The sequence below is a fragment of the Branchiostoma lanceolatum genome, chromosome 15, assembly GCF_035083965.1.
Source record: "Branchiostoma lanceolatum isolate klBraLanc5 chromosome 15, klBraLanc5.hap2, whole genome shotgun sequence".
NCBI lineage: Eukaryota > Metazoa > Chordata > Leptocardii > Amphioxiformes > Branchiostomatidae > Branchiostoma > Branchiostoma lanceolatum.
The window spans coordinates 3,312,722-3,340,328 of record NC_089736.1 but is presented as its reverse complement, the minus strand read 5'-3'; the positions used below and the strand labels follow the sequence as shown (position 1 = coordinate 3,340,328).

At 39.5% G+C, this 27,607-nt stretch overlaps 1 protein-coding gene across 1 annotated transcript; it reads right to left on the bottom strand.

The window, feature by feature from the left end:
* Positions 1-1,802: 1,802 nt before the first annotated feature.
* On the bottom strand, positions 1,803-27,266 carry LOC136420415 (protein PTHB1-like). The gene is made up of 23 exons (XM_066407313.1): positions 27,089-27,266; positions 26,060-26,212; positions 25,510-25,657; positions 25,079-25,143; positions 24,725-24,838; positions 24,031-24,205; positions 23,604-23,682; positions 23,172-23,259; positions 22,751-22,846; positions 21,620-21,749; positions 20,697-20,878; positions 20,439-20,515; positions 20,247-20,300; positions 19,847-19,949; positions 19,258-19,362; positions 18,409-18,549; positions 17,795-17,890; positions 17,209-17,381; positions 16,670-16,822; positions 5,102-5,284; positions 4,403-4,610; positions 3,745-4,017; positions 1,803-3,551 (listed from the first exon to the last, which is right to left on the bottom strand). The coding sequence occupies exons 2-23, from the start codon at positions 26,166-26,168 to the stop codon at positions 3,448-3,450; spliced, it is 2,856 nt and encodes a 951-aa protein (XP_066263410.1). The 5' UTR covers positions 26,169-26,212; positions 27,089-27,266; the 3' UTR covers positions 1,803-3,447.
* Between the last annotated feature and the right edge of the window lie 341 nt (positions 27,267-27,607).

The window sequence follows — 27,607 nt, the reverse complement described above, 5'->3', positions numbered from 1 at the left end:
GAGATGTGCTTAGACACTTGCAAGGGCTTTCTTATCAAAAGGACCACGTCAAGCTACATACTGTGATAATGAGTTTGAAATATAAAATTGCTACAGAAATTGCCTTCTAGATAGAAATCCCACCAAAGACTCACTGCATAAGTTTAAAGTCTCTTCCCATATACATTTGTGTACTACATGGTCTCTTGCAGAGAAGTTTCCTAGTTGCCACTTGTAACTTAAGCAATTGTTGTGCAATATAGTTATTTATTCATTGGTTCAGCATGTACATGCCAGGGTTGCCCAACTAGCCGGAGGCTATTACTAAGGGTGAACCCTGTTATCATGTAACAACAAATCTGCAACATTTCTAATCCTTACATTTCCAAGAACAAGAGGAAGCAGACAAGCAAGAATCTAAGCACTAATCTTGAAACGTTGACCCGAAGAAACGTCTTTGAAATCATAAGGCGTAAATCCATACGACACGGACTAAAACACTTTCAGATGTCCTGCTAGAACCCTCCCCCTCATTCGTCAATTCTCCAGATGTATGTTGTTATGAGAGTGAACTACCAGCCAATGAAAACATGCCTTAGATAACCTTCATTACTTCATCACAAGGCCTGTCACATATATATCCTTCTAACAACAAAACACACTTTTCACAAAATATAGCAGGATTTTATTGCAGAAAAGGGTACAGAAAGCCACCCTATATAGAAAGTACCACACTCTATAACATCTATAACATCCATAAAGACTATATATTGACACTGGTGCAAGTTATATCAAATTTTCCAATGTAGATGACTGTGCAAATTCTGTACAAAAACCTGCCCCAAAACAGCATGTTCTTCACACACAGAAAGCAATGTTACCATGCATTTTGTTGGTGCCGTGACCTTGTGATAAGAATGGAACTTAAAGCAGCAAAATCATACATGTACAAGCACCTACTGATTTTACGTTAACAGTAACAAAGTTGAAGAAACACCTTTAAGACACTGGTCCCAATGAGCCAAGCAACAAGACAGAACAGCTGGGTTGTTGCCATGACAACATCAACAAACTTGGCTGTCTCTCCTGAACAATTAACAAGTACTTTCCTCTACCTGCCTTGCTTCAAGTCTCAAAGTCTGTGTACTTTAATACATGTTCTTGCTTTATGACAATGTGTAGAGAATGTAATTGAGGAAAACTTTGCAGTTCACTCATTAAGTGTAGGTTTTATTTGTGAGCAATGCTTTCATGAATTAAATAAGCTAATTATTTTTAGTTCTTAAATCTCATATCAGATGTTATAAAGTCAATCTAAAGGAATGCATTATTTGCTGTTGGGGCTACATTGTACATATGATTTAATGATTTGTACTTAAATTTGTTCATTGTTTCTTTCAACCCTTCATTCTTTCCTTTACTACTTCTTTTTTACTTTGCCAAAACAAAAATTATCCTAGTTATCCACATTAGCTAAATGACAGGTTCAGCTTTTGACACAATGTTCACAATCACAAATCAAAGTTAGCACAGAGTCCAACAAATTGCACAAATCACGATGGTAAGTTATTGAAAAAATTGGAAAATGTTCTTGGAAAAAATTGCTTGGAAAAAATTATTTGCAGTCAACATCAATATATGATGTACACATCTGAGCCATTCCAAAACAAAACAAAACAAACTTGATTGCAAAACAGTATATGCAGAGAGATCATGAAGAAATAAACTGTTCTCAAACTCAAAATGTTCCCAAAATAATTTTTCCACAGAAGTTTTCTTCATTGAAGGAATGAAAATAACAAGAGCATTTCAACACTATCAAGGTGATTTAGTGCACTCATGGTGCCACTTTATTCTTTGTGCAATGTACATGCATAGACACCACCATAGAAGTCTAGAGTACTCAAATAAACAATTCCTTGTAGCATGATTGTCAACAAAAATTGAAAGGTTCAACACAAAAATCCACAGGTGCAAGATGCCTAACTAACACAAAGCCTTTGACATTGTTGATCTCACAGAATTCCGTTGTCTTCTCATATCTGAAAGATGTTTGTTATACAAAGTTGAGAACAGATCGTGTGAACTAAAAAAAAAGTTTAACTAGCCTGGATGCCAGACTGTTTCTAGGGCCTACACAGGCCAGCTTCTTGGCTCCAGGGCCAACAGGCTAATGAGGAAATTTTACATAGGCTCCCGAGTTAGACCCTAGCCTGGCAGCTTGAAAACTCAGGCTAGGGTGAAACTCTGTGAGCAGGACATATGTTTCGACCCCAGATGAAAGGTGTAGCCAAGGGATTGGTGCTAGCTTTGCACTTGAGTCTGGTATCCAGGCTACCTTTTACAGCTTTTCATAGATTCCATACATTTATCTTTTAAACATCAGAGGGTTCAAAACACAGGAAAACAAACACAAGACAAGCATCCATACTGAAGATAAATTTTACAACATTTCTTCAAATTTTACATACAAAGCTCACTCGCTATTCAGCCATAAGTTCTAACAAATCTTATATCTATGGCACAGGGGCTATCTAGCAGTATCTAACATTATTATTGTACAAATAACGATAAGTCTTTCTTTAACTGTACAAGGCACTTTGGACTCTCACTCAGAGTTTATCAGTTATCTTTTCAAAGAAATATACACCGATCGTAAACTTTCAGTGCCAAACAACATTGAGAATAGAGAGTGCATCTCTGGCAATAGTCCTGTATATGTACAATTGGTTGGACGGAACAGATATTCTTTATAAACAATTTTGTCCAACAATCTATGACACAATTCTCAGAGAAGTGGAGTTCTTGAGAGAAGTGGTCCTTTCCTAGCCTCCACCAGGCCTTCCTACGGGGGCAACGGATCATAAAATTTGGAGGAAAAGGAAAGGAGAGTCCACGGGAACGTTAACATCTCCCCCTCCTGCAAATGAAACCCTATGGTGGCCATATTAAATTCCTCTGGCAAACATTCTCCCTATAGCCGGGTAGTTAGTCTGGTAGAGACTATTTTTTTTCAAGTTCCTAGGCCCAGCAAAATTAACATAGTGTTTCCAATCATACAGATATATTATTATGCAGGGTGTAACATAAAGGGGACCTACATTTGATGGGTCTGTCTATATCGCTTTTTCCATTGCAACAGAAATGAGAACATGCTGGAAAACGATTCAACATTGCCAGCATTTAGATGTCAAAATTCATAAGGTTCATCATGATCAATGACCATGTTGTTACATGATCAGTCAGGGTTGCCCAACTAGCAAATGATTTATTGTCAAATTGAATGTCAAAATTTTATATCTCTTGCCAGCAGTTGACCCCCAAAGAAGACCCCTAGCCAATTTTGCTAGGGTCAATCGGGTAACTGGAAAACACATTTCTTTCCAAGGCCTTAACGCACTTGATGGCCAAGTGCACCTGTCGACCAAGGTTTGATTTAAGACCTAGAGGTCATTGACCTTGATGACCTCAAACCTCCTCCTCCCATTGGATGTCGTTCCTGACCTTGTGGGTCGGCGGCATCGGAAGGTCGTCAAGGTCGGGGACGGAATTCTTGGACAGGTCGTTTAGACCTGCAGGTATGAAACAAACAAACAAACAAATGAACAAACAAATGAACAAACAAATGAACAAACAGTAACTGAATATACCACCTGTCTCTTACTTGAAAAGTCCCCCCCCCCCCCAAAGTTACATTCAGTATGAAATCTGCAACAGGGACATCCCTGGTGCACTGGACAATCCAAAGAAAGTCTCCAAACTTACCGTCATTGAGTTTCTTCCCCCCCAGTGGAGGCAAACTCCCCAGAGACCCCTTCATGTCCAGCGGCGGCAGGCTGCCACTCTCTCCCAGCGGCTTCAGACCCCCTCCTCCGTTTCTGGGAGACATGGGCGCCAGTTTCCTGTTCTTCTGTTCCCCGAGTTTGCTCCCGACGGGGACCTCTCCCGGCTCCATGTTCTGCTCCAGGATTGGTTCTGGGTTGACGTTGTTCCGGGGGGAGGTCTTGACCTTCACTGCAACGGGTTTCGATTCTGATTCTGCAGAATAAAAACAAAATGTTTGGAATACATTTAGATAACTTCACAAGCACAGTTTGACTTAAACGTATCCCCTTTTTGGCTTTATTTTGCTTGCTTAGTAGATCTACATAATATACAATATATGAAGTGTTTTTGTAACAAAGTTCATACCAAAGTCCTGATATATGATATTCAAATATTGAAGTAGAGCTACAGTCAAACCTGTACTAGTGACCACCTCTGCATAAAGACCACCACCTGGCCATAGTGGACACCTGTTTTTGGTGGTCCCTTAGATACTTTTTCCCACTGACCGAAGTATCAAGAATCCTGTCTATAGCGACCACGTGTCCATTTAAAGGTTTATAGATTGATGCACAAAATGACAACTTTGACATCTGACCTTTGACCTCCAGCCCGGGTACCCCCTCCATGGCGAGACTGCCCCCCTTACTCAGACGGTCCACCAGGAGCGAGAGGTGCTTCTTCAGCTTCCCAGTGTCCTTTGCGATCCCCAGGGCGGGGGGGTTGGTGACCGAGTCTTTGGAGCTCTTGGCGAGACACGTCCGCAGGAGGTGTGTGATGGCTGCATCAACGATTTCTTCCCAACCCTGCGTCAACCGAGTGATCAAAGAATTATTGATGAAGACATGCAATATAAAAGTACATAAGAGTGATTGGGCTTCTATACTACTGGTTCTCATCATCAGCATATCTTCACATGGTTTGAAAACTTCTGTAATCCATAGGTTTGGCTTCTTCCCTGCTCTTAGTGTTTGTTTAACATAAGTATGGTCAACATGGTCTGGTACATACTACGTACAGTCAAACCTGTACAAGTGACCACCTCTACATTATGCAGATGATTTGTCCATTGACACAAGCATTAAGAATCCTGGCCATAGAGATGACCACCTATCCACATAGACCAGATTTATCGGTCTTCTAATCTATCAGTCCTCTTGGGCAGGTTTGACTGTATGTTATACATTTTACTCTGATATCATAAAAGCAGAACTTTGTAGATGCTTCAACTCGTTAGAGTATGCATGTACATGTATGTATCATAATGCGATTATTACAGTAGAAAGGAAAGTCTTACAATCTCCCCATCATCGTCCACTTGTGCAGTCAGCGACGCCTCCAGAACGGCGAATTCCCGGTCAGACATTCCGAAGCTGAGGCGGATCAGCATGTTCATCAGGCGCGTGGCGGCGCTCACCGCGTTCCCCGCCCGCCGCAACGACCTCGTGTTCTCCTCACATGCCTCCCCAACAGCCAGGATCTGGGGAGAAAATGCAGTTTGGTCAACTATTGATACAAGTATTAAAATAGTATATTCGGAGTTTCTTTTTACACAACCAGGAATCTCACGTGCTGACGTTTCGGTGTCTGTCAGACACCTTCTTCAGAGCTTCTGACTGGCACAAATATCCTATGTTCTACCAACCTGATGAATTTATTTTCGGAAGCATCAAAATGTTCAGATCAGAAAATATACACCAGTCATGAACCAAGACAATGGGAGGTATAGACCAAGTCATGTTTGGGAATCCATTCCATTTTGCAGGATGCATAGTCCAGTGGTTAGCAACCCTACCTCAGGACTTTGAGTTTGAATATAGTTTGATCAACTATCAACAATTAAAACATCTAGATCAGAAAGTTTACACCAGTCATAAACTGAGACAATGGGAAGTATAGACTCAGTCATATTTGGGAGCACATTCCATTTTGTAGCGTGCGTCCAGAAGCAGGAGGCTCGGAGTTTGAATCCTGGCTTCTGTTGCTCTCCCGACATGCACGCTACTGGACAGGGTCGCAGTCCTTAGGATGCGACGTTAAGCCATGGTCCACTGTTCATTGTACTTGTCAAAAAGGTCTTAAGGAATTTCCCCCGGTCATGCAATAAACCATTTAAATTCTAGTGTGTTTCTTCTCTGTTACAACCACAGGAAATCTTTATAGTCTACAGTCTTAAAGTTTATAGAATTTACGGGATCCGATAATACTAGAATGTGAGGGTGTCTGAAGCTTTGTCACTAACACATCAGTACTGACTTTCATAATCTAGTACATATTGACAGGTTTAAAAACAGATTTTGTTTCATATCATCAATGACTGACAAGTAAATCCCTGTATATATGAAGACAAACAACGCGGATAATTTCCTGACTTTCATAATCAAGTACAGTTGACAGGTTTAAAAAACAGATTTTGTTTCATACCATTGATGACAGACAAGAAAATCCCCAAATGAAGACAAACAACACAGATAATTTTCTCCATATTTGGCCAAAAATCGGCTCCCTCCCTGGTCAATCATATGTCTCCACAGGAAATTTGAAATAAGCGACCAATTTTTCAGTTCCCCAGCACCTAACCAGGCATAAATAGGAGACAATACACAGTCTGTGTGGCAAATTTATGACATTCTGGTCACCTCTTCATCCTGTATTAACCACCACATTATCTATCGGAGATAGGTTTTGTTCCCGTCCATTTCTGGACCAAAAGTGTTCACAGAAAGTCATCCGGTAATCCGGCTTCGAATCATCTGCCGGCTTTCTTCTTGTGCAGTGGTTCAGAGCGACAGGAAACTATTCTGACCTCCAATTATGCCATCGCTACAGATACGGCTGGGAAACAATGGCCGCTAACATCGAACATTGCCTCGAGCAGGGCTTCGAGACCCAACAAACATCAAAAGGCCCCTGTCTGCGACCAGTTAGTAGAGTAATTACATTAACGTGTCTACAGAGAGAAAACTGTGGCCAATGTTTATACAGTATCAAAAGTTTGTCCTTTTCTTAGGATGGAACATTTTTTTAAAGTCTCGATTGTATTTTGTGAAGATCATAACGTAAATGATTTCTACTGTTAAGGAGTTGTGATTTTCTTAAAGGCAATTAGGAAAAAAGTCGTGTTTGTTTTGACATTTATGATGATACGTGCCCATTTGTAAGAAAATTGTGCATATCATTTCAAGCACAAAGAATTTTGTTGTAAACAGTCACTTAACTTCAAGTATTACATTTATCAGATTTGCCTATTTTTAAATGCAACTATCTAGTTGCAAGAAAAGTATACATTTGTATATTATACCTTACTCCTGCTGTGCATGTGTATATTAACAAGAAAAATCAACTACATGATTGTATACAGTGAGTACCATACATTGTATGTCATGACTTTTTACAAGCCACTGGACTAATATCTACAATGTACTGGAGATGAATTAGTCTAATTTGTTTTAGAAAGTACCAGACTGGTATATGTAAGAACAGTTTGGCAAATGTATAAAGTATGAAATTGATAAGTGTAACATTATAACTAACGTAGCAAAAAGATGCAATTCAAAAACAAACTTAGGTGAAACAACAACTGTTACAGTCTTGTGTAAACATCTCCATCCAACTATGAAATTAAACGTTTTGACAATTTGAGGCTTCCACACAAATCATCATTATCTTTCATGTGACCTCAAACTCAGCCGGAGAAAATGGTTTCCTGTCATAACAAGCATGATTAGAGCTGAAGAAAAGTGAAGTCGGCACGATATTCAACATCCTTGACCCCTCTCAGAACTATAAGCTCCAATTCTGCCTCCGAAATTTAACGAGGGCTTCGAAAAAAGCCGACTATGTGAAGAAGAGATGAGAGTCCTATAGCACTTAATACAAGTCAGTGTAAAGCTTTGGGCTACTACTAGATATAGGATACAATAGGTAATGATATAAGTGAAGAATAGACGTGAGTCCTACAGCACTTAATACGAGACAGTGTGAAGCTTTGGGATACTAGATATAGGATACAATAGGTAATAATATACGGATCACAAAATTGTACGGGGACGATAACATGCCATTTTGCATGCGTCATTGTATGGAGTCTGTGTAAATCTAGGTAATGCTAGGATACAACAGCTAACAATATACAAACAGCATATACGTCAAAACTGTACGGTAAGGATCTTAACATGCCATTTTGCTTACGTCATTTGCAATGATTGTATGTTTCACCTACCAGACTTATCTACATTTACACATTATACCGGTATGTTGTCTCTACCAGACTAAGTACATGTACGCTAGCAATGATGAGAATGTTTGTCAAGGGAGTTTGGCCACCATACATAGGGTTTCATCGGACAGAGGGAAATGATACCTTTCCCGCGGACTGACTCTCCAGGCCAATTCTTCACTCAATTTTCTCCAACTCCAAGTTCTACTATCCATACCCCCCTTGGAAGGCCTGGTGGAGGCTATGTTAATACACTTATGACCTTTGGATACTTTGTGTACAGTTTGTATGATTACAATGTCTACATATAGGAAATAATAACAGATTTTGGTATAAATAGCGACAAACACAGCTTGTTTTGTCTGTTGCTGTCCTTCATCGATATCATCACATCCTGTCCATGATACGATAATAATGGTATTTTGTCATATCAGACCACGACGATAATGCTGCTTGCACGACACGTATGGTATGCTAAACAGACATGCATATCATGGGATTGTCTGGCATTATATCAATTGTTGAAATATGACATACGCTACCAAACTATGTCTGCTATCAATAGAATTTCTAACAATGTCCCTGTGGCATAATTGTTACGCTGTTTTGCCATATGGATCAAATTCCATGGATCTGTGGGCGGGGGTTCAATTCCAGGGTCAGCCGCAGCTCAGACATGTTTTAAGAGATTGCACTTGTCATTTTGGATGGTGACATGAAGCCAGCAGCTATGTGTATGAGGGAGCTTTATGCATTAGCCTCAAGAATGAAAGTTTAACCCCTGCACGTAAAAGAACCCAACACACTTATGAGAAGAGTATTAGTGACCTGGTGTGCTTGGCTGAAAATACAAGCCATAGCAAAGGCACATTGAACTTCTTCTTCTTCTTCTCCTTTTTATCCTGCCAGACGATCGGTTCAGCGTCGTCGATGGACTCGTCTGTGAGCGGCGAGTCCAGCTTTACTGTTGCAGTGTTTGCCACAAACAGCGCAGGTGAAAGCTGTAGTTTGGCATGGTGCACTACTAGCTTGAAAAAGCATCGTGCTTCACCTCAGTTGACTGCTTTTACTTTTAAATATAGCTGATGAAGACCGAGTGATTCGGTTGAAAATTCCGTTGAGGGAATTTTTTTGAGTTGGAGAATAGTTAATATTCCTCATTGTGTAGAACTCAGATGAACTTTCATACTTAATACTTTTACTTTAAAATTACTTTTCCAATTGTTGCCCATGTGGAATTTCCCACCATGTGTTTCTGTTCCAATTCCAATGTCGTAACATTCCTTGGTCTGGTAGTTATGCAGGAATTCATACCCCTAAACTACTGCACTTTTAGTTATACTACAGCTATAATAATTAGTGTCAGAAAGTTCAAACCCAAGCTTTGTTTTACACCTGGGGCGTTTCCTCTTTACTGCTTCCAAAAATGTTAAACTCGCATTTCTTTACAGTCTACACTTTATATAGGTTACATTTGCACTCATTCTTGCTTTGCTGTAAAAATTATTACATACTGTAAATGCAGAAATGTTTGCGGTGGTTTTATGTTCACGTTTTTCGACCGTTTCACCGCATTTCACTTAAAACCCCCGCAAACATTTTTGTCCAATACTGTAGCAGTATATATATCATGTAACTGTAGCGCTGCCGCAAACTTAAAACCGCAGCGAACACTCCATTTTCACCTTAGCGCGAAATAAAACCACACAAACTTAAATGCATTTACAGTATATGCTACTGACAACAACAGACACTGTAGGATAGTGACAATTTACTTTAATGAAAATATTTTCTCAGTTCACACACTTGAAAGCCCAGTAAATTGCTAGAGCTATCAAAGGTTGTGCAAGTGTTTTAAAACCTTTGTAGCCCTCTGGAATGTCAGCTGTTGTGGTGTTGATAATGATTCATATGTCAACTTACGGTCTTTTTTGAGACTCCACAGATTTGGTATGTTACTTTATTAGAAGTGGAAAGCTCTGTCAGGGATTGAAATAACTTTTTTTCTGTTACCTACAATTATATTGCAAGATGCAAAGACTAGCTAGGTGTAACAGACCGTTCGGAGTAATATAACCAGCTGCTGCCGCACTGCGTGCCTGCGAAGCTGGTGTGTTACGCCTAATAGCGGTTGTACCGGCTATATAGATACAGATACAGTCATACAGATATGTCAAAAATTCTATCTAGTACCCAAACACGCTAACTACTATTCTTTTTGGTAGGTCCCAGGAGGCCCATTATCAAACTTGACCTTTGTTTTCCTGACCCATACCCACAAACCATTTATCATAAGGATCCATTCACAGCTTCTCGAGTTATGCTGGCCACAAACAAACAAACAAACAAACAAACAAACAAACAAACAAACACACAGACAAATACATAGTTTACATAAATGGCACCAAAAACATAACCTTCTTGGCGAAGCTAAAAAACTAAGTACAACGACTGCAATACCTTGTATAATTTCTTTCTCAGTTAAAAATAAATCTTTCTGCCCCTCCCCTTCAGATGATGTTCCACCTATTCTTAAGACCATCACATGACCAGGCCCCTCCAGGCATACTTCATCACTGTCAGAGGGTCGAGTCCTCAGAACAAATGAGGAGAACAAAGGGACCGTTTAGACAACCTGATGGGAAAGTGTGATACCTCACACCTCACCGACTCAGACAGACAGAAATGTCAGTCTAAGGGGGAGTGTGGAGAAAAGCAATCTCAGAATTGCAAGGAAAGACTAAGGCCACGCCATTTTAATTTCTTGGTTAACGGAATTTAAAAAAAATGTTAGATTGGAAAAATCAACAGGAAAACAGAATCTCAGAGGAAAGTTTGTACTTTGGTGCACACAATTTCAGGGAGTGAACAGGGTCAGGTGCAAGTTTTCACCTCAGCCTTAAAGTTAAACACTTAAAAGAAAAGCACTGTCATAGACAATTCAATCTTGATTTACAAAATGTAGTCATACTGTAATAAAGATTTAAAATGACAATATGAAAAGAAAGTATGTGAAGTTACCACATAATATTCACTTTTATTTGCGTTTTTACATCATTTGGCTCCGTTGACTCCTAAATCTGAAGGCTTACTGAAAAGAAAGTAAAAAACTATGTGAAGTTACCACGTAAAATTCACTTTTATTTGCGTTTTTACATCATTTAGCTCCGTTGGCTGGACCTAAATCTGACGGCTTAATGTATGGGTACATGTATCTAAGTGGAAAACTACTGTCAGCTCCAACTCCTGAAACTGATAGGCACCAGCAGGTGGTTGGATCTAATGGTAATCGGGACTTAATTGACCACATTGGTTGAATTGTTTTGCGTTATATTTCTGGCAGACCCAAAATATCCACACTCAATTGGTGAGTGTTAACAGTTCGCAGGCCGTGATTGAAACCTTAGGTGGCCTTTTTGAACCGCTGTTTCTGGTTGGTGAAATATTTGGCGTGCAAGGCGTAGCATTATATACTAATTGGCCAAACTGGAAATGAGGAATGTTGGTTCTTGAGACGTTGGCTGCCAGTCCTGACACTTTATTTCAACACCTCTGTGTTTGTTATACAAGAGTCTGTGAAAAGAGACATAACTAAAAGTGTTTAGTACATGTGTTTTGATATCACATCATTGCTGTGATAGTTACAGTACTGTACCTTTTTGTGCATATTTGCTTGTATCAAAAATAATACAACTTCCTATTTCTGTAATTCATTTTTACCACATTTTGCATAATGTTAATGATCTAACTACAAATCACTACACAAGTCATGTTTCCTTTCAAGTCAACACATAGATTTCCATATCACCAAACTATTGGAAGAATTTCAAAGGAAAACAGACACATATGTTCTTTGTATTTTGGTTTCTTGTCTTTGATATTAGTCACATTTGAGGTATTTCATATTTTTAAACTTAACTCTTTCTAAGACTAAACTTTTGGAAGAATCCTATTGTAAAAGAAACATGTCGGTCTAGTATTTTGTTTTCATGTATTTGACATATGTCATATTTCCAGTATTTTATATTTTGACAGTCTATCCTTCCCTTGTCACTAAACTATTGGAAGAACTTTACAGTAAAAGAAACATAATTTGGCCTATCATTTTGGTTTCTTGTCTTGCGTATACTTTAGGTATATAGTGTCTTGAGTCTTATCCCCTGTACCAAGAATGCCTGTCACCTCAAAATCCACATAATCAACTCTTAATACCCTGATAGAAAAAGAAAACAAAAGAAACTATTTCCTAATTATTGCAGCACACAGAACGACTCCTTTGATCTAAATTCATTAAAAAGAAAGTTTCCTTTGACACTTTTTTACTGTTAGTCACACAATTCTTTTTCTTTATATGATCTGCAACAAAACATTTGGTTGACAAGATTTCACAGAAGGGGTTAATTTAAAGGAGGAATTCTTGATAGGTCAGACATTTTGCTGGATTACAAAAGGCATGGTAGGAATCACAGGGCTCGAAAGCTGTGCCCCTAATTCTTGACTGTGGGTGCACTGGTCCGCTTAGATATTTGTGTATGGTTACAATCATAATGGTAGTATTACTATACACTAATGTTATGTTCTGTCAGAAAAATAATAAAACCTTTGTTGTGTTATTTGTTCGAAATTTCATTGCAATTTTTCCAATTCTCAAAACGTCTATACAAAGTTGTTGATTGATTGACTATTGATATGTTTGTACATTGGTTTTAATTCAGTGGCAACACAGCGATTTCCAATAAAGTTATCTTGTATCTTGTTTTGTTGATGGACATTATCTTATTTTGTGCACCCAGAATTTTCTTTCTGTGCACTAAAAATCTTTAGATTAGCTGCACCAGACGAGTGCACTTATACCTCCATATGAATGTCGAGCCCAGAATTATCTGTAAAAAGAACTGAGTATGGGAACAGACTGCTTGCAGGTGGCGCATATATGAGATCCGTGTACATTTCAACAAAGATTAGGGGAAGCTTGTATGTGTCAGATTAAACGTATCACTGTGACAGGAGCATTTGTCAAAACATTTGTACCATATGTCAATATTGCAAAGTACTATTGGTGTAGGGCAGGGAACATGTCAGCGTGTCTTTATGTCCATCAAAGGGTAATTTATTGTTCATGCTCATATAGTGTCCCTATGATGCAATTGGTTAGTGGATCTGCTTCCCTTGCCCAGGGTGGAAACCCAGAGGTCCTGGGTTCGAATCCCCACACTTGGACCCTTGAAGCAGTTTAGTGATTTGTTCATAATCTTTTAAGGGCAACTAGTCTTTCTACAGTACCACAAGAAAACGCAACAATATTTTGTGTTATGTATGTTCTACGTCTTCACATTTCCAGCTCTAACTAATCATAGGTTTTTAGATATCAAAGCAACAAGACATTTACTTCATACATTGAAGTTGCTGAGCTGAGAATGTTCCATTTCTTCGGGTGCTTATAGATATACTACCTAGACAAGACAAGTTTTGTATCGACCAGACAAGACAAGTTTTATGCCCACGCCCCAGATTGCACATTGAAGGATTGTGTCCAGTCATGTATGATTATAATAGATTTGTTAAATATCAATATCAACGTCAAACAACAGCATGACATTTGATTCATATATTCAAGTTGCCCAGCTAAGAATACAATTTCTTTGTGTTTATAAATATCACATGGTGCTTATAGATACACTGCCCAGACAAGTTTTGTATCGCCCAGACAAGACCAGATTTGTTCAGAGAGTCCTCCCAGTTTGGACAGTGAATGATTGTGCCCAGTCATATGATATAGATTTGTTAACAACAGCATGACTAACATTCATCAACTTAGCATGATTTTTGCTCCATATATTCAAGTTGGTGAGCTAAGAATGTTCCATTAAATCAATTTCTTGGTGTTTATAAAACTAATATTACTTAGTGCTTAATATAGATACACTGCCCAGACAAGACAAGTTTTGTATCACCCAGACAAGACCAGTTTTGTTGCGGAGAGTCCTCCCAGGTTGGACAGTGAGGGATTGTGCCCAGTTATGTGGAAAGTCCCCCTTGTTTTCCGCTTGCCGGCCAGGACAAAAGCCACAAAGCCGGACCATTATCTGTAATCAACTCCTCTCTCCCGCTCTCTCATTTCGCTCTTTACGGAACAATGGCGGACTACGCAGGACAATGGGGGCTTGGGGGGCGCAATCCGGGGTCTTAGGGGGATGGAAAGAAATCATTAACTGTGTCCCACCTATAGCCTAACCTTTACTACATCACCGGTGAATCTACTGACACATAACAGACTGAACAAGCAGCACACTGTATCAACTCTTCAGCTACAGTAACTGTTGTGAGACTCAAAAGAGCTTTCTTGCAAGATTTTCAACTGTGAGAGTTCAAGAAAAAATATATAACTTTGTTATTACAGGTATTGTAATAGTTCTTAATTGATAAAAAGACAAGTTTGACAGTTATCAATTAATCAATCAATCAATTGATATAGAAGTACTCACACTTCCTGAGTTTGAGAGAGACTGAGCGATATCATTTGGCTAAGGTATCATCGGACAATTCCTTTGTCAAAAAATCTTTGCTGATGTATAGATAAACATTTGAGAGTCATTTGAGATTCTATTTGGGCTAACAATTGAAAAAACTTTGGCTTTTGTACAACTTTTTTCTGATTTTACAACCGATAACTTTTATCTAGTTCCAAGATATATGTAAATGTTTAAAAAATATTTCAGTTCTGATCCAAGGCTTTCTGCCAGTCTTTAAACTAAGCAAAGATGTGGAAAGCTTCAATCCAAATCAGGCAGGGGAAAAAGGAAGGAACCTTTCTCATGATCCCTTACTTAAGAAAATATTTCCCCTATTGTTGAAGTAATTCCGATGATGCGATTAATCTAACCGCCGATTAGTTCAAAAGACTGTGTGTTTTGGGGCTTTACGTTTGCTTACGTGGTTACTAACTATCTTGACGTATATCTGGGATGTCTGAGAATATTTGCTGCTCTGACGAATTAACGGGAACGATTTCTATCGTCGTCCCACCCACAGTTATAATCCTCACATTTTTCCCTTTCACGACGAAAAGGTCAAAAGAACGGAAAGATCTTTTCCTAATTATATGTTTGGACAGAAGATTTATATTGAATGCGAGTTGCACAAACTTGCACCAGAAATGGCGATATTAAAGTTGCCCATGCGAGTTTGCAGATAATAATAAAACTTAAACTCCCAGTACTGTTATAATCCTCACACTTTTCCCTTTCACAACGCAAAGGTCAAAAGAACGGAAAGATTTCTTCCTAATTATATGTTTGGACAGAAGATTTATATTGAATGCGAGTTGCACAAACTTGCACCACAAATGGCGATATTAAAGTTGCCCATGCGAGTTTGCAGATAATAATAAAACTTAAACTCCCAGTACTGTTATAATCCTCACACTTTTCTTTTTCACCACGCAAAGGTCAAAAGAACGGAAAGATTTCTTCCTAATCATATGTTTGGACAGAAGATTTATATTGAATACAAGTTGCACCAAACATGGTGATACTAGAGGTACCCAGGGGCAAGGAGGGGGGGAGTGATCGAATTAGAGCCTAGGGCTAAAGAACTGCACTTGGGGCAACGTTTCAACAACAGATATCTGTACAGCAATTCACTGATTAAAAACATACCTACCACAGCAGAAATGAGGTTAAAGGCCTGTAGATTCTAAAGATCGCTAACAGTGTTGTATAATAAAGTATTAAAGTATCATCTTACAGCGTAGCTCACCTGTTAATCTTATAATATCTGTGAGAAAAAAACTGACTCGGAGCCCGGAGGAGTAACTGTGTTCCCGATCCTACGATTCTCACGCCCTCAGAGGTTGTAGTTAATATAGTTTGCTGTGTCTAGACGCTGACACAAATCACCTTTTGACTAATTGTCTGTCTTTCCCTATCTTAGAAGTGATACCTCTGTGGCTAACCACATGGCGCATGGATTTCAGAGTTCTCGGTGGCTAGCAAAATGGATTTGGAGGTATAGACACTGACTGAAATGGCTGATGATACTCACCACAAGTAACAATATTAATACTTGAAAGTAGAATTGCATTCTTTGTTACTGAATGTCTTTCTGACAAAGAAATTTACATTTAAGAAGCAAATATAGTTTTATACCTTAAAAACTTAGAAAAACAAGATATAGATCAAAAAGAAAAACAAAAGAAGTATTCGGAATCATGGGTGCGTTGAAAGAATACAGCTGTCTTGGGACTGGAATTATTGCCATTAGTACAGGGAGCCTAGCAGCAATATGATTGAATACTAGCTACTACTTCTTCTTCTTCTTCTTTCTTACTGCCCAGCCTCATATATGAGACTATATCCTTCTTGATGATCGGTTCTGTAATAGAATTGCTGAAAATCCTACAAAGAAAAGTTTGACAACTTTTCTTGACAAATTTGACTGTGCCTCATATGACAGACCAACACCTTATATCTGAAAGCCTCACCTGTCTATAAGTGCCCTCTAGCAGCACATTGAGGTTCTGCAGGGGAGTAGGTGTCTTGTCCTTAAACTATGTATCCTACCACAAAAGAAGTACAGTAGTACAACAAATATAACCATGCCAAAAATGACAAATCTACAGTAGAAGAGAGTTTTATAAAGTCATACCTGTCTAAAAGTGCCCTCTAGCAGCGCGTCGAGGTTCTGCAGGGGAGCGGGAGTCTTGTCCTTGAACCTGGTGAGCAGTCTTCTCTGTATGGAGCGGAACTGGGAGGCCCGCTGCTGTAGCACTTTCTTCAGATGCTCCGTTTGAGAACGCAGCTAAAAATGACAAAAGAAACTGATATATTATGTAGAATAGGGTAAAAGAAGAATGATGAAAGCTTTTTCTAGAGTAAATGACAGCAATCATGCCCTGCAAGTCACAAGAAATCAAATCTACTTTACTTAGCAAGCCCACATAATTTTATCATACATCATTACAAGCATTTGAATCCTAAGGCTCCATTTATAGCAGAACTACATGTATCTTCATAGCAGAGCTGATGTGGAATGCAGCTTTTGCTAGACATGTATCGTATGCTCGTAGCTCTAGAATAATTATAGTAAGAATCCAAATTTACTTCAATTTACATGGGTTCTTTGAAGTGCTAAATTTCCATGTACATGACCAAGACAGGCCAATGTCCTGTGAACAAAATGTTTACCTCAAAATGTGAATCAATGATTTCGAAGTACTCCTGCAGAGGCAGACCCCCGACGAAGGAACACCGGAAGTCACTGGCCCCTCGCCGCTTGTGGTGTCTGGTTAGCCGATCCACCAGCTCCTTAACCACCAGCCACAACGCATCGAACTGGTCACACTGAACACGGTACTTCTCTGTAACCGTCACAGGGAGAATTATGATAATTCAATGACTTCTTGCTACAAAATTGTACATGATTACATATGGAGATATACATTTACTACATAGATTATATAACATAGTGCTCCAACTCTGTTAAGAGTGTGGCAGATGATGATGATGTACAACTCGATGATGTATTTATGGCAATGTCCACTACAACAATTCTAGTCAACTTACAAAAGAGTATGAGATGATATCATATACAAATTATTGTTCTTGAATGACCTTCATTGCATGTTTTTCTGACAATTTTTCAACATTCAAGTTTTCTGCTGATAGAAATGAATAACAAAGATGCCACATTTGTACCCAATTCCAGCTCTTAATATTCTGACACATCATACAGGCACAAACATTAGATGCAGTCCAATTTACATGTACTTACGAGAAGTCTTGGATGCAAGTACAGTGATGATTGGGCCTCCTATCAGCTCGAACCCCAGCGCATACCCACTACTGCCTTCATAGTCACCGGAAAGGTCTGGGAAAAGTTTCGAACACTTTGTGAAACAAGTTCCAAATTCAAATACAAGCCAGACAATGTAAAAGATTTTGTTTCATACAAGTACAAAACTGCATAAAATAAGTCGTGTGCAGTCATTTCATACACGTTATAATTGTTAAAACTTATTCCTATACAGTCAAACCTGTACAAGTGACCACCTCTACATAAGGACCACTTTACCAATGTGACCACTTTTTGGTGTTCCCTTAGAAAATTTCCTAGTGACAGAAGCAATGAGAATCCTGTCTTTAGTGACCACCTGTCCACATAGACCAGATTTTTTAAGTCCCCTGAGTGGTCTTCTTGAGCAGGTTTGACTATGTTATAAAAAAACTTACCTGGCAAGATTTCGTTTAGATTGACCGGTGGCTTGTTGGTTTCTATGGTTACTTTATTTAAGTTTACAAATTTTTAAACAAGATATGCTTGTCAATCAGTACCTTTTGTATTGTGTATTGTCAAATTTATTCCTAATATGTATTGAAGACACGTACCTGGAAATATTTCATTCAGATTGACCGGTGGCTTGTTGGTATCTATGGTAACCTTACAGACGGCGTTCTTGACGGGTACGCACGGCCGACACACCAGCGACAGCGGCAGCGACACCGTGGCCTGTACTGTACGCGGTGCACCTGGTAATCAAAGGACAAGGTGAACATTTCGTCAGAAAGATCTGTACCAATGTGGGAGAAAACTTGTCCATTGTAAAGAGACTCCTAGCAGTGCTAGCACATTACACAATGTAAGATCATGAACCTTGAGATGAGATCATTCTTTGAAGGGGACGTTAAGCCTTCTGATCCCAATTATGGGGGAGCTTTGGGAGTCCACTATCATAGAGTGGAACTCATTGCCACCAAGGAGTATCCTCATTATATAGCTTTAAACAGTGCTTAAAGCTAGATGTGCAAAGGTTGCATAGGTGTGACAGGTTGATAAGCGTGCCTACAAAGCTGGGGTGTTACGCCCAATGTAAACTGGCTATACAGAATCTGATACAGATACATATTTAGTTATCTTGTATAAACCCTAACAACTGCATGTCCAAATTCTTGTATGGGGACATTACAGGGGACTCTTGCATTCTATGCTGTCACTTGATGACCAACAAAATCAGTTTCAATTGAAGAACTTGCCAAATCAGAAGAGACCCCTAGCAGTTCTATAACACACTGCGGGTTGCCTTACCTGTAGGAATGTTGTAGGAGGCTAAAACTGTTATGAAAAAAGCTGGCGGCAAGGGTAGGTTGCTCAATTTTACATTCTTTAGCAGTCCCATGGAACAAGCCCACTCAAAAGAGACCCCTAGCATCTGTATAAGACACTGCAGGCTGCCTCACCTGTAGGGATGTTGTAGGAAGCTGACACCTCTGCTGAGAGAGAAGCCGGCGGGTACGTCCCTTCTAGGTAAAATGACACTGGAACCACAGGAGGGCTGGAGGGGTCTAAAACAACAAAAAACACAGAATTAGAAATGGTAAGGCGAAAGTATATTACCTAGTTTACTAAACTCCAACCTATGGTTTGGAACCATATGGTATGTCGTCATTGTTACTTGTTCAGGCCGCTGCATGGGCAAAATTAACAATGAATATCCTGCATTATTTTTAAGTTAGTTATCATTGAATAGAAAATTCTTACAATTGTTATAAACAACATTTTGTTGCAAAAACTTTTATTTCGATTTTTTATTTTTACTAATCAAAAAAAAAAATATACAGGACGGAGGTGATGCACTCAAGCAAAAACTTGCCATACTTTGTACCTTATGCAGCTGATGCAAAATAAAGTTATTCTGTATTTTTTCTGCTATACTCATGGAATATGGTGCAGCAGTATCGCTGAAGTTGACTTAATAAAATGAACTTAAACTAATCCAAAGAGTCACAGACCAACACCTTTGACCCATGAACTTAGAGGGTGACTGACCTAGATAAGAAAATTTGAAGGTCGTCTGTGTAGAACCGAGTGATCCGTACCCCCGGATTGTCATGTGCACATTTTCCACCTGCATCTTACTCTTCAATGTCAGCTGGAATAAAACAAGAACAGTGATTAAAATAACAGAAAAAAAAAGAGCTTTTTCTGAACTTTTTTACTCAATGATCACCACATAACAAGACCTGAAGGTCACTTCAAGGTGTGACTCCGAGGTTATTGGTTACTTTACCTATGTCATAATTCATTGTACTTCATAAATGTACCTAGTACATGTATACATTGTGTGCTTTATCTAGACGGGAAACAGATAACATGGCCAAATTTCGTTTCCAAAGAATATGAAATGAAGAGAAGGTGGAATAAAAAACTCTCACAGCCTTATACTTACCTCTGCTGTTATTGATGGCACATTTTCATCTTGCATTTCTACATTCATAGCTTTCTGTAGAAAGAGAAATAAGCACCAGACTGTAATATCAAAACTTAAACATTCCAATCATATCATATCTAAGGGAATGTACAACAAATGAAGACAGATAGCCAAAAAGATGGCATTTTACTCAATATCTATTCGACATACCGAAACAGGGTCGAGGGAGGGGGAAACTGAGGCTGTGATTGTCAACTCATCCTCGCTCTTCTTTTGTGGAAGGATATCTGTACAAAAATACAACATATAGTAAAGAACAGGGAATAGATTATGCCTTAAAATCCTCTAAAGAAAGCCCTTTCAAAAACATAATTGCCTTGTGGCTTGGCAAAATATGCATAAATTCTTCCTATCAAAATTGGCAATGGAAAAAGTAACAGTCCAAAGTTCAAAGTTCATAGTTCATACCTCCTTTCTGTGAAGCCTGAGCGATTCGCTTCTTCATGTCCTCCATCTCCTCGTCCTGTGCATCGTAGTTAATGTCTCGCGACTCCGGCGCGGGAGCGATGAACATGGCGGGGTCCGTGCCGAGGTAGGAACAGTTCAGGTGGCCGTCCTCACTTAACGTTGCTATTACTCCTTTCAGTTCACTAAGCAAAACATAAACAAAGTCAGAAATTTGTTAACATAGAAGATCATACTTTATAGATACAGACAATCCTGGAGTAACCACTCAAGGGACTGAGGGAAAATGGTTTCCGAGGACAGGGTGGGGTTAACTACGTAAAAATGGACTGGACTGTTTTAATGTGGCTTGTGACTGGAGGTGGTTGCCTGCGCCAGGTGGTTGCCTGACCACTTTTGACTGTAGGTTTCAATCCCCAGCGTGCCCATAAATGTTGTGCCCTTGGAAAGGCACTGTACACCTATTTCCTAACTCTACTCAGGTCAAAGTGAGTGCCCAGCCTGCCAGTTAGTTCTGTCGAATGGGAAACCAGAGGTCCAGTTCTTGAGGACAGCCACACCTCAATCATGTTAAAGAACCTATCCGCAGTAGGGATCAGTATGTATGAGTGGGTCAAACCTCACTGTCTAGTCTTACGCTGCTTGTACATGTACTTGCTGTACAAAACTGGTGTGTTACACCTAACAGTTTTTTACCAGTTATGCGAACAAAGACAAAAACTCCACAGTACATACAGGAATGTTGTGACATTGACTGCTACAAGTATATGCTGGCTACTATTTCATAATCACTTTAATTTGTACTGGTAAAGCGTCTGTTACAAGGACTGCTCAATATTCAATATAATCCTAAAGGCTGTGCCCGAAATGTAGACCTCAATAAAATTAACAGCAATATTCCAGCCAATAGATTCCACAGTACATACGGGAATGTCGCGACCTTGACCGCTACAGGAACGTGCTGCAGCTGAGCGGCCCACTTCAGCGTGACGTCGCCGTACACCAGTAACTGGTTGGTGTGCGTGCAGATGATCGTGTTGATCACTCCGTCTTGGGCTGGAAATAAGGAGAAGAAAAATCAATTGAAGTATACATGTAGGTCATTGAAATTTGCATTAACTAATCTAAGAAAAATACAAACAATTACTCCTTTTTGAGGTTTTCTGCATTTAAAAGAGCCCAGCACACAGTCACTTATCGAAAAGTGTAGGGGTGACCTGGTGTGATTGGTTCAAAACGTTGGCTCAAAGTTTTAGCAAGGCTGGATTTGTATTGCACTACTAGCTACATGATTGTACTTAAGGGCCTGATCCCATTCGTTGTACGATTGTCATACAATTACAAACTGAGGGCATTCTTGATAGTCGTGCAAGTGTCATACAAAATTCATCTTTTCATTCTGTTATGGAAAAGGCTATCCCTGTTGGTTCTGTTACAGCCTGCTTGAAAATTCTACAACATCCAAATCATACAAGACCGGCAACGGATGTGACCATGCTCTAAGAAGCTTCATGCATCACCTCAGGTGACTGCGACTGACTGCTTCACCTTAATCACAGATGAATCTTATAAACAAAATTACAGGCTGCTCTTTTTTGTGCCAGCGTAGTGGTGTGGATATAAACCCGAGTTTAGGTTTAGGTTCGGACTCGAGTCCAGAGGTTTAGGTTCAGGTCCGGACTTGAAAGTCCAGACCTGAACAATAATTTTGGAATATTTTTTCATGTTACATATAAAATTGCATATTGGCAGATATTTTACATGTAATTTGAAAACTGTATATACGGAATTATATACAGTCAGTAATTAACACAAAAGTTCAGTTATAAACACAAAAACAGCAATGTTTTAATATTTTTCTAGTGCAAATTTCACGATTTAAGGAAGGTTTAAGATGGTTTAAAACAAAAAGGAATGTATGAGTGAGAGAATTTTTTTTCAAGATCGGACTTGTTTCCAGACGTTTAGGTTTTTTTGGACTTGAACCTAAACTTTTTACAAGTCCGGAACCGGTCCGGCCGGACCGATCCGCACCACTATTCCAGCACGTTACTTACTAGCAGCGAAAGGTAGGAATGCGCAGGGGTTGTACTCCAGCTTCTTCATGAATCTCAGCTGACCCGTCTCCTTAACACAGAACAAACTGTGCTCTCCTGTAGGGAAATAAAAACATTCAATTGATAATCAAAACAACACAAGCTATCACTTCAATCTTCTCCCTGTGATGGTAGCCTTTGTGTTAGCTGTGATGCTCAGCAGCAAGAAGAGGATTAACTGCAATGTATAAGAGCTATATTGATATTTTTACAAGAACATTTAAATTGTACATATCATACACTTACAGTATTACAGTGTGCAATATGGACTTGTGGGTAGCAATGTGTACTCTGAACTAAAGTTTTTCCCATCTGATAATCATCTGTCATTTGCCAGAATCTTTTTATTGCATGTAATGATAAAAGTTACAGTTTTCCTTACCCAGTACCAGTATTGATGGTGGAGCCTGTGGGAAGCTGACAAACGTGACGTCCACAGCTTGTTCACCGATGTTCAGGGACCAGTCAATCTGAAATGACAGGAAAAGAAGAGATTACTAACAGATGACAAAAAATGCTATTTTCTATTAGCCTGGGTGCCATCCTTCATAGTAACCACTGGTTCTGTCAATCTTATCGCTTGCTGCATGGAGCCAGCGGTTACTACAGAGGATGGCACCCAGGCTAGTTTGCTTATTGTATGAAGCTATCATCATTGTGCCTTCTATGATATTTTGCTCCCATGTGAAAAGATTGAACAAAAAGCAAATGGCAGCTTTTTCATATACTATAAGTTGAAGCATACACGTGTATATAACTTCATGGAAAGACTGCTGGAGAAAGGAAATCAGTTACAGTAGAATGTCTAACTTACAGTGACTCTTTTCCCAGAACTGATTTTCTGTGACTCCTCCTTGGAGTTGGAGTCTGTGGCAACAGCGAGGACTTGGTACCTGGGGAAATACAACAAACATAAACATCACTATCAGAAATAAAGAAATACTGGCACAATAAAATACCTTTCATACTACGTACATGCAAGGAGCTCCTTGGTACATGTATGTCCTTAATAATTCTACATTCATACATGTATCTGCTAAATAGTGTTGGTTTGTTGAGAAAAGACCAAATTGCATTCACGTATACATTTTAGGTGTTAAACACATATTACTTCTACTAGTAATATTCTTATTAAATCTAAACCACTGGACAAATGCTTGATTTGGATTTAATCAAATTATTATCACTCGTTCCTGGACGTCTAACCTTCATAAACGTATAAGATAATCAGTTTGTCTTACTTATAACTCTCCACTTGTCGCAGCGCGGACACCGTTATGAAGGAGTCCGTTCTTGTGATGTACTTCAGCGGCCCTGGGAGGAGGAACCCCGGCAGGAAGCGACTAAACGCGAAACTCTCCTGCTCGAAAATAGACAGCGTTCCGTCCATAGACTGGATACAGAGGAAATCCTTTCCTATGGATGAATTCAAAGACATTTCTATAAACTTCAAAGCCAACATTTGCTTTCAGTAAATGCAAATATGCTTCCCTTATTATCATACAGGAGTACAAGTACATACATGTACGTCCAGAGAGAAAATAGTACAGTCAAACCTGGCCTAGGCAACCATTCAAAGGACTTCAGGCTAATTGGTTGCTGAGGACAGGTGGTTGCTTCTGACAAGTTGGTTGGTTGGCCATAAGAAACTCATTACATTACATATTATACACCTTTGTTCCCAGGAAAGATATCTGCAAGAGATGACCACAGTTTTAATCTCCATGCTGTTATATGTAAACAAATTTCAATAAACCATTTTTCAGAGAGCCTTTCACTGCTATTAATGGAGGTTGCCTATTTCAAACTCTGCCACTATTCCAAACTCTGCCAGACCCCAACAGAAATATTGCCTTTATCAGCACTTTAAGGACATTTGTTGTAGTAACTTGTACCACGACAGTTTCTCTAAAGCCTTTAGATTTTCATACTAACCTTTAACCCCTCCGAATGGTCCGTACGCCATGTTGCAGGCCGTCCGCTGCAGGTTGTGTTCGTACATCATGTTCAGCTGGTAGTGACTGCCATGTTCAACTGCACCCGACACAACTGTACGGGAAAAAAACAGGTTCTTCTTTAGTAAAAATTAAGGAAATTTACCTTGCCATTGTTTCATTAACTCCTCAGCTGCCTTCCTCAAGGTCTGAATGGTATACAAATACATGCTGTATTACTCCTTGTTGCATCTATGTTTCTAGACTCACTTAACAAATCCATAAAAGGATCAAAGCACTGTGTTACTTTTTGAACGTTTCAGACCAGAATTATATGGAAACATTCCAAACTTACGTGATATCCCGTACACAGCCACTTTCCTGGGATGCAGCACTGCCAAGTGGAGGGCCTCTGTGCCTCTAGAATATAAAAGTACAAAAATATTTATTACTCACTTCTCCCCCTCAATACTTCAAAGGTTCAACATCCTGGTACATCACACATCACGGATGACAGTGGATGCTGTCTGAAACCTCTGACTCTTTTAGAGACTATCCAGTTGTTTGATTTGCTCTTTTCACCTCTATGAAAAACTGGAAATGGCTGCTTTCCTTGGTACTGAAGCAGAACTTTCGAGTTCGATATGTCGTATTCTGGGTAAGATATGGTCACTATATTTGAGTGGTACATAGCTCTTACGCTTGGGAAGAAATGACATAAGTTCAGGCCCTCTACTTTTTTTAAAAACCCTTTCCCCTGGATCATTAAAATGGACGGCTCCTTACGAGACAAATCTGCCGGCCTCCAGCTGCAGGATGGGGCTGTTGAGCTGAACCTCCAACAGGAGGTCCTCCGGCTTGAACCCCTCCCCCTTCCCGGGGCGGGGCAGGTACGCCCGCAGCACGCCCGCAAAACTGCCGATCAAAACCTTGTCTGGAGAGAGACAACAATTCAAAGATTAGCATGAAAGAAAGTTTTCTACTGTTGGTATGAAAAAACAACACTTTGTAAGCAAGACTTAATTACTTATCAAACACTGTAAGGGAATGAACAGACTTTATAAAAAACAAAATGTGGAAAGTTAATTGAAAAGGTTAATATGGTTCAAATTTATTAAGTATTGTATGGATTTTAGACTTCAACAAAGCAATTTGTAGACAATAACAGATAAATTTTAAAATACTGTGTCAATGATTGTGAATTTCTGGTCTTCAACAATGCATTGGATATAGGATAGGTCACATCATAGGTGTTTTAAAAAGTCCATTATGATTTTGTCCTGTATTGTATGTATCCAAGTCCTTTAAACATGAAGTCTATGTTGCAAAGCCGTACCGTGTGCATTGGGACTGTTGTCGATGTTGGCGACACACAGACAGCCCTGGTCGAACGTCTCCTCCTGGCATCGCGCCGACCACCAGTCCCTCGTCTTAAACAGCGACATGGCGTTCCCTCAACGGTGTACGTGGTACAGTCTACAAACGGCTGCTAGAAAGGATGTAACAAATGATACACAGGTTAAACATACATGTAACAGACATAATATACTTGCACGCTACTGGAAAGGGTTACTATCTTCGGATGAGGTCCGGTGTTTGAGGAGAGCCAGTCATTGAGCATGTTAAAAAACTCACCACCTCAATGGTGTATGTGGTACAGTCTAGCACTGGCTGCTAGAAGTTATAAAAAATCATCATCACAAATATTGCACAGGATAAACAATAGTAATAAACTTGTAGAGTACGCTACTGGAAAGAGTTACAAGTACTATCCTCCCAAAACAACGCAACAGGATACACGATACAGTCAAGAAACCGATGCCAGAAAGGATATAGTTTGGAAGAAAACATTGTCACAAAACGATACACAGATTAAACATAGTTATGATATATATCATATAACATCTTGCACGCAACTGGAAAGGGTTAGTACTAGCTACGGATGGGACGTAAAGCCTGAGGGGATTGAGGAGAGCCACTCATCGGGCACGTTTAAGACCCCACCACACTTATCGATAAGACTAGGGGTCCTTCCTAGGGGTCGTTTTTTTTTTTCAAGGAGGCTCTATTTATTTTCGTCTACTCTAGCAAATTTAAGAAATAAGTCCATCATTATTGAAACTGACATGACATTGTTGTCAATTTAGATTGCCATGACAACGATTTTACGCACGATCTATCATTTGGCTGACGACGTCAATCTTTTTACCAACTGGGTGGAATATTCGCAAACACAGAATATACTTCTGTACATGCACGCGCATGCACCAAACAGGATTTTAACTCGACGGTCACGAAACAACAACCTGGAAAAAGAACGCCCCCCTCCCCCTCACAATCAGCGATATCGCCACCTTCCACCGACCTTTAACTGCACAGTGCGTCCGACAATCACAGCATATTTCGGGCTGCAGAAAGCTTCCTATGTCTGCTTCTGTTCGGTTATAAAAGATCGCAGATCAGAACTTCTTCAAAACAAATATTCAGCAAAAACACCTGTTTTCCAATCTAGAGTTTCCTTCCCGCTGGAAAAATTTCCTTGAAGCGCATGCGCACTATTAGTAAAATATAGTAGCGACCTCTATCGAGATTTTTCTGCAATACATCTAACAGCAGTGCAAGGTTTGCGACTAGAGTAGAGTAGAGTAGAGTAGAATTTTCGGTCAGGTAGGACTGTTCCAGTTTAGACCGCTCTTCATTGTTGACTACTTCACTCCCAGAAACAGAAGCTAAAGTGAATTTACAAAAGTTCATCGTATTTGATATGTTTGACAAAGGAAATTTGAACTACTATGCTTGAGATAAAAACAGATTGATTGATCCGACACCTGTTCATTTCGCCTTTTGTTCTATTCTAAGCAACAATGTCATTTCAATAGTGTAT

Coding starts and splice junctions, on each gene's coding strand:
- LOC136420415 (XM_066407313.1), bottom strand. CDS start 26,168: ATGTCGCTGTTTAAGACGAGGGACTGGTGGTCGGCGCGATGCCAGGAG. Junction 24,206..24,724: donor ACCATTCGGAGGGGTTAAAG/GTTAGTATGAAA, acceptor ATTCATCCATAG/GAAAGGATTTCCTCTGTATC. Junction 20,879..21,619: donor GTCAAGGTCGCGACATTCCC/GTATGTACTGTG, acceptor TGTTTTGCTTAG/TGAACTGAAAGGAGTAATAG.